This window comes from Haliotis rubra, unplaced genomic scaffold (assembly GCF_003918875.1).
Source record: "Haliotis rubra isolate DU_JTF1 unplaced genomic scaffold, ASM391887v1 Scf140, whole genome shotgun sequence".
Lineage (NCBI taxonomy): Eukaryota > Metazoa > Mollusca > Gastropoda > Lepetellida > Haliotidae > Haliotis > Haliotis rubra.
This window is the reverse complement of record NW_025765337.1, coordinates 1,795,223-1,802,972: the sequence shown is the minus strand read 5'-3', so window position 1 is coordinate 1,802,972 and position 7,750 is coordinate 1,795,223. Positions and strand designations below refer to the sequence as shown.

At 40.5% G+C, this 7,750-nt stretch overlaps 1 protein-coding gene across 1 annotated transcript; it reads right to left on the bottom strand.

Annotated features, from left to right (window-relative positions):
• Window positions 1-1,424: 1,424 nt before the first annotated feature.
• LOC124268886 (cell growth regulator with RING finger domain protein 1-like) lies at window positions 1,425-7,691 on the bottom strand. The gene is made up of 7 exons (XM_046703910.1): window positions 7,352-7,691; window positions 5,390-5,523; window positions 4,638-4,815; window positions 4,090-4,177; window positions 3,535-3,642; window positions 2,454-2,692; window positions 1,425-2,404 (listed from the first exon to the last, which is right to left on the bottom strand). Exons 1-7 carry the CDS (start codon window positions 7,525-7,527, stop codon window positions 1,645-1,647), a joined length of 1,683 nt encoding a protein of 560 aa, XP_046559866.1. The 5' UTR covers window positions 7,528-7,691; the 3' UTR covers window positions 1,425-1,644.
• Window positions 7,692-7,750: the final 59 nt, after the last annotated feature.

Genomic DNA, 7,750 nt, shown 5'->3' with positions numbered 1-7,750 from the left:
CATATCTATTCATGATGGAACCACTGTTCATGTATGTAGGTTTCTTCAATAATCTTCAGAAGATATTTTCTAATCTGCTAAAGCTGTGAGGTTCACAACTGACACTGTATAACAAAACAATAACTAACCTGACAAATAATTCAGACAATGTCTGCTGCAAGGTTCTCTTCCTAGTCCTGTGTACACAGCAACATGAAACCTATTTCATGAATACTAGTATCAGGCCAAAGGCTATGAATTACAAAGAGACAGACCATCCCCATAAAGTATGCAATGTACTGACAAGAATCAGGCAAGTTTTCAAGTGAATCAAACATAGTAAATCTTGTCTAATATAACCATTTGTTGCGTTTCGCATGGTTTACAGATTTGTTTGTACGGTAGGTATTCACTAGTTTGGCAGCCTTCTGCTTGTTGCACAGACATATCTGAATATGTTAAACCAGATGACTGACAGAATATCATAAAACACTCTACAGCCATGAATAAAATGTAGCAGCAGGTGGAAGGAATATGACATTGTGTATCCCAGTGCATTTTCAGGACAACCCCCAAATAGAACAAGTGAGTGAGTGAGTAAGTTTAGTTTTATGCCACACTCAGCGATATTCCAGCTATATGGCGGCGATCTGTAAATAATCCAGTCTGGACCAGACAATCCAGTGATCAACAGCATGTGCATCAATCTATGCAATTGGGATATGATGACATGTCAACCGAGTAGTGAGCCTGACCACCCAATCCCGTTAGTCGCCTCTTATGACAAGCATGGGTTGCTACAAACAAAACAAAAAGCTGAGATCACTGGACAGCAACTATGGAAGCTACTCACACCTAAAACCTGAACTTGTCTGCCATTTGCAAATATTATTGGCAATGGAGACAAATGAACAAAGCAGAGCAGTTCATCAAAACATTGATTCTGAAGAGGTATAAAATGAGCCCAGGATTGATTAACTTATAACACAAAGTTTGAACACAGTGATGGGACAACAGCTGATCCCAGAATTTAAATATTATTTTTCAAAACCTATTTTAGAAAGTGAAGCCACTTCCAGTGTACCATTTTCTGATATCCTTCTGAGTCTTGTCTGGTGCACAGGCCCTCGTGTCTTTGCGAGGATTAAAGATTTATGAAAAATATATAAAAATTTGAGATGACCCCCAGACTTGAAATGCTTCACAGTACAATACATTATGACAAGGCCGGACACTTAGGTGCAAAATCGGGTTTCAATCAACTTGCAGAAATAACAATAAAGAATTGGTAGGTGTCATGAGTGGTGCTCGATAGGCCAATCATCCATGATTATGTTTACATTAAGTTCTAATCGATTGCATGCGATGGTAGCGTAGCGATTGGCAAAGCAGGCGGGGTAGGGTGCACCGAAGTGTCCGGCCTTGTCATAATGTATTGTACTGTGAAGCATTTCGAGTCGGGGGTCATCTCAAAAACAATATTTTATTAATCTTTAATCTTCGCAAAGACACGAGGGCCTGTGGTCTGTTGTGGATCATCCCACACAGACTAGATGGTAACAACACATATAGAGTGAGTCGCCATACTGGGTTCAGATTGCAACATGTCACCTCATAGAAAGTCTAACATATGAGGATACCTTGCAACAAGTCAGCTCTAGGTAACTAGGTAAATCCAAGGTACTCATTCAGCCTGTCGTTCATGTTCTCGATCCAAGCCACAAAACCAGTCTGATCATTCCTGACTTCATCCTGCTCTGTGTTCACCTCCTCGGACTGCCCGTCATCAAACATGGTAAAGTATGTCTCAATGAACCCACGACACATTGGACATCGGTCGATCTTCTTGAAGCACATACTACATGCACATGCGTGACGACAAGGCAGGATCACGTGGGAGATTGGGTTCATTTGGCAAACTACACATTCATGGCCGATGTCCTCATCCATGGCCGATGTTGAAGACGTTACTGTGGTGTGATCATTCTTGATCGGTTCTGTCAACAATTCCGCATTAAGTCTGGGTTCAATATTGGAGCCATTTCCTGATTGCCACTGCCTGACGTGAGTTTTGGCAGATTCCATGTCCCCATCACTGGAACTAGACACAAGCACTGACTGCACCTCTGTACTACTAGTGTAACAACTACAAATAGGTTTATTTCCACAAGGTCTCAAGTGGTCACATTTATCACAGAGTCTTGTCTCTTCTTCATGGACAGACCCATCCAAACTTTCAGACATCCCTGTCTCACAACTTGCACATGGCTCCACTGAAGGGGTAGGTCCTGTGTCTCCTTGTGAACTGGATACCCGCTCCTTATCTGAGCTAGCCTGAGATCTAGTCGGTGAACTAGCCTGAGATCTAGTCTGTGAACTAGCCTGTGAGCTAGCCTGTGATCTAGTCGGTGAACTAGCCTGTGAGCTAGCCTGTGATCTAGTCGGTGAACTAGCCTGTGATCTAGTCGGTGAACTAGCCTGTGAGCTGGTCCGGTGATCTAGTCTGTGAGCTAGCCTGTGATCTAGCTAGTGAGCTAGCCTGTGAGCTAGCCTGTGATCTAGTCGGTGAACTAGCTTGTGATCTAGTCGATGAACTAGCCTGTGAGCTAGCCTGTGATCTAGTCGGTGAACTAGCCTGTGAACTAGCCTGTGATCTAGTCGTTGAACTAGTTTGAGGTGAGAGGTTCTCATTGTCTGTTGCCAGATACAAAGCCTGAAAATAAAATATTCATGTGTGATCAAATGAAAGTTTTGGTTTGAGTAAATATGTATCAGAGAAGTAAATGACAGGGAAACCAGAGACACACGTTAAAAGTTATCAAATTATCAAACAACTTTCAACATGTTCCCTCCAAGCATTTCAGGCCATACAAACTGAATATCATATGCTGTTTGAATTTATACTGATTTAGGCACTTAATTTAGCACTGAAAGGGAGTGTTCTTCTTTTATATTACATGACATATTCCAGAAACATCCTGTCATACTTGACCGCCCCAGTTCACCAACATGCTCTCTGTTTCTTAAGAGATTTACCCAGCCACCCCACTTCCATGTGCAGAGAGGTACCAGCCTAGCAGATGATGCATTATCAACATTCAATATATTTTCTCTTCTTTCGTCTCTCACATGCAAGCAATATGGTTATTGATTGTAAACATAAGTAGATCATAATTCCATTCAGAAAATGATTTCACAGAGTTCTAAACATTGAGACAGGTGAGAACATATATGGAGATAAGGTGAAGGTGAAATACAATGACGCCACATAGTGACGTGTGTTCATGTCTGTGTCTGCTTGTACTGGTGTGGAGTGATAACGGTTGGACACAATTCTGCAGTTAGACGCCCTACAAAGGCACATCCCGCTGATTCCGAACTGACAGTCCTTGTAGTTGTCTGTTCTGTTAATGATGAGTGTGGACGTACAGGTGGCACAGTCATATAAGGTGCCGCAGTTACATGTGCAGAGTTGTGTCCCCTGGGAATGCCAGATTGTGGGTATATATACTGGAACACACTGTAAGCCCAACTCATGGAGCTGAGAATATTTACCTGCAAACTGAAGACTCGGCCATCACTGAGTTTGAGGTACTGCCCCACCATCTGTGACTCCATCGTCACCACTGAGTCACGCAGATGCAGCATTGTAAAACTGGCCACCTGTGAAGGACATTGTCACAGACTTGCCATCATTTGTGTTAGACATATATTTCTGCCTACAGCACTTACACACTGGAAACTTCTGAATCTTAATGTTTACATCAGTGAGCGATGTGTCAACTGGAAACATGCAACAGAACAAAATGTGTTACAGAGAAAAGAGATTGTAACTACTGAGCCTCCCGGCCTATGGTCATCAACCCTTACATCCAGCATAGATTACTGGGAACTAATACTTCACTAAACAGGATACTACTCATGCTCTTTGTACGTTTGGGTTAAACAGAACTAAAATATAAAATCATGTTTTCAAAACAGGAAAAAATGAAATATGGCATTTCATGAACTTTTCTCTGGAAAAAATCTCCAAACATATTCAAGTTTATCATTCGCAACAAAGCAATAACTGATGAAGAAATAAATACATGTAGAATTCTACTGTCTCACCACAGCCGGGGTTCCAGGGTTACCACCAGAGGTCGCTGCTATCACCACACACGGATATCTCTGGCGAGGGGGTGTCCCAGGGTCAGCTCACTGATGTCCCCCGGACACCGGAACTGGAAGTTGTTTTGCTTCTCCAGTCTGACATGGAAGAAATATTTACTGCTAGTCCTACATCAATGATATCAAATGCAAAATAAATATGTACAAGTTTGAGGGAGCCTTTACTGGAACAGGGCCTAGATTTTCGAAGCTCTCTTACGCTAAGATAGTCATAAGTTAATGTTAATGTATGGCACTTACGACTATCTTAGCGTTAAGAGTGCTTCAAAAATCTAGGCCCAGGGCTCTAAATATGGTCACTATGGTAATTGAATATTAGCTAATTATGAATGCAAAAATCACTCTTCTAACAGAATGCAAAGGCACAGATAGAGATTATTTGCATTGGCTTGACACTAGCTCCCTGTACAAGTATTTTCATCCAAAATGTAATGTAACAATTAAACTAAAATGAACAACAACTCCATGGATCAGCACCAGATGTCTACCTGATGTTATGCTGAGAATGAAGACTTTCATTCCCTTGAAGGAGCTGACCATCGCTCAAGTCTTTCAGTATTGCCTCAGGTGACCACTGAAGTACTTCATGGACAGTATTGATACTGGTGCCCCAAAACACTGACAAGTGTCCCTCGGTCAGAGATGAAACCGACAGTGAAAATCCACCTGCACATTACAATCAGAGTTCAGATGATAGTGGAAGAGTCATGAAAAAGAGGATGACAGTTGCAAACATCATCACAGACAACTAACTTACATTGATTTCAACATGCACAAGCAAGTATTTCAACATGCACAAGCAAGTATTTCAACATGCACAAGCAAGTATTTCCACAGACAATAAACCAAATCATGAAAATAACACAGTAGGTATGTCTGGGTCTAACTTGCCTGAACTTGTGTTACAACACAAATTGGTTCATACCCAAACTTTAGACAACCAGTATTAGGTACACCATAATGGACTTCCACACACAATGTACACTTCAACATCAGCCTCTGATCAGGTCCAGATAAGTCCCTGTTTAATCAGGAAGTCCCACTGTTATCAGCAAAGCTTACAAAAAGACGTGTATATCCAGACTTAAGATTATAGTGGTTAAGTCACTTCTCATTGTCTATGACTGTATGTATGGTACTTCCAAGTAAATCTGTCATACAGCTATTTTTTATCTAGAAGCCTGATTCATTAGCCAGAAATGGTATTTTCACTTCTACAAGAACAAGGATGTTTTCATACCTTTCAGGGTTGTTATGGCAGCATCTTGGAGCAGGATGGAGAATGGGTTTGTACAGCCCTTCATGGACGTCTGTATCGCGCTGTTAGGCGGCGATGGTGGCAGAATCGGGAAGTGTGGGAAGTCATTGTTGAATCTGGCACACAATGTTAACTGTAGTCACTCATAGTCATCCCATATACTGATCAAGGAATCAAATAAATCATGACAAAACACAACACAGGGAAAATGTCCATTTCTTGAACTTTGATATCCATCAATATATTCATGCTTCATGAACACTGACCCCCAAATATATATTGATCCATGCTTCATGAGTCCATACTTCAAGTTCATAGTGCATGCATACAATCATACCCCAAGCTTAAATGCCCTTGGAAATGACGCCATTGGTGCCCAAACGATAAACGAATGACGTCGTCAGACCTTATTAGACCCATTTCACGTGGTGCAGGTATAGGTGTGGTTCTTGTGTCTCGAGCGCGCAGGCTACTGTTTTAATCCACCTGTTGCTTGGCCGTCAGCTGACTATGTTTTGACACATTCTAAATCACCATTCACTGCGTTTTTACGTAATTTATGGTATGTCTTAATTCAAATGTCAAATTTTACTGGGAGAATTGAATTTAAAAAAGACGTGATCATTGTGATCAGCGGTAGTTTTGTTGTTGTATGATCGAATCACCAATGCTCGTTCTTAAACATTATCGATGAACCGAGAATCGCTGAGAATGTTTTGGAAAATACGCATAAACGTCAAAGTGAATTTTAAGCTGTATTACATAGTGTTTCTAAAATCACGTCACATGTATGTCGGTTATGTTTCGTCCATAAAATTAATAGTATAATTCAACACCATCTTCCTTACATAAATCCCTGAATTCCTCATACAGTTCAACATAAACTGACAAATGGACTCTGTCACCAGTACGAAGTGTTTCAGTGAAATCTAACGAAATATATCGAGGATATGAGATGCCGCGCTGTGAAAGAATACTTGTTTGAAATGTATACAAAGCCAATCTCAGATTTTACACTGTGTATCCTTTCGCCTACTTGTTGCATACAATTGCTCACTAGTTTTAGAACATGCATGGGAAAGTTATCGTAGCAAGCGATAGTTAAATAAACAGGTGTATTCCAATGATTTTCTAGATTCATCACAACATATTATAGTTTTTGAAAGCATGACGACATAACTGACGCAAACTCACGCACAACGATGACGGTACTTCTCTTAATTTCTGACTATTTCCCTTGGTCACAATGAAAACAAAAAGAAAATAACAACCAGCAGACTGACAGAATTTTCGGACTACTTTCATGTAACATTTATGCATATACATTGCTTCGAAAACTCCGGCGTACTCGTGTCAGTGAACACGCCATTTTGAAAAAGTCGCTTAATTCCCGATAGTGATGTCATACGGACGTCAACATTGTTATACATATTTGGTATTTTCACTGAGGCGTGGTTATGAATGAAAATACACACGATCAATCCGTCCTTCTGCTTACATTTTCTGTTCTTACGCTTCTTTCGTATTTTCACAAACCTTTTTTCACGTGATTAATATCAGTATTATTATCTTTTGATTTGGGACTAGACAGGAGACCAGTTTAAAATCAAGTGGCACCAATTACGTCATAATCAAAGGGCGGTAACTCAGGCCTGTTTAACTTGGCAAACAAATACCTCAGATTGGCATAACATTTCAGCACTTATTTTGAGGGTTATACTTACATTGTAAGAAAAATGAGTGTATATTTTCAAACATTGGTATTAACTAATTAAAACAGTTCACTTTGATTCACATAAGAATAAATGTGATTTATTCGTGTACACTTGCCCTTTAACTGTGAGGTCGACACAACCAAACTAGTATGATAAACATGTGTAAATTGTAAATTCTACACTGCACCTCTTAGTGCGTGAGGTCAAAGAGAACATCAAAGCAGCTTACCTTAATATGAGCACAGCCGTTGCCACGAAGCACAACAGAACGGTGATGATTGCATAGTGATTGGAGTAATTAGCAAAGGAGTACAACAAATGGGAGAGATCGTCCGCCATGTCCAGCAGTTCGGTTCCGAAAAGGGATAAACACAGCACATCTTGTATCACGTCAATGACGTCCATATTAGTGTCTTCAGTATATTATACGCCCACATCATCTGCTTTTATGTCGGCAATGTTTAAATGCATCTATCTGTCACATCTGATCATAGTTAAGATATTCCCTGTCCTCCGATGCAGTTACACCCGAGATGTGTTTGTAACCCGGAAGTAAACAACTGGCTTATAGGTCGCCACGCCCATCAACATAGATTTTGTTACGAACGATTTGATTGGCTTATTGTGT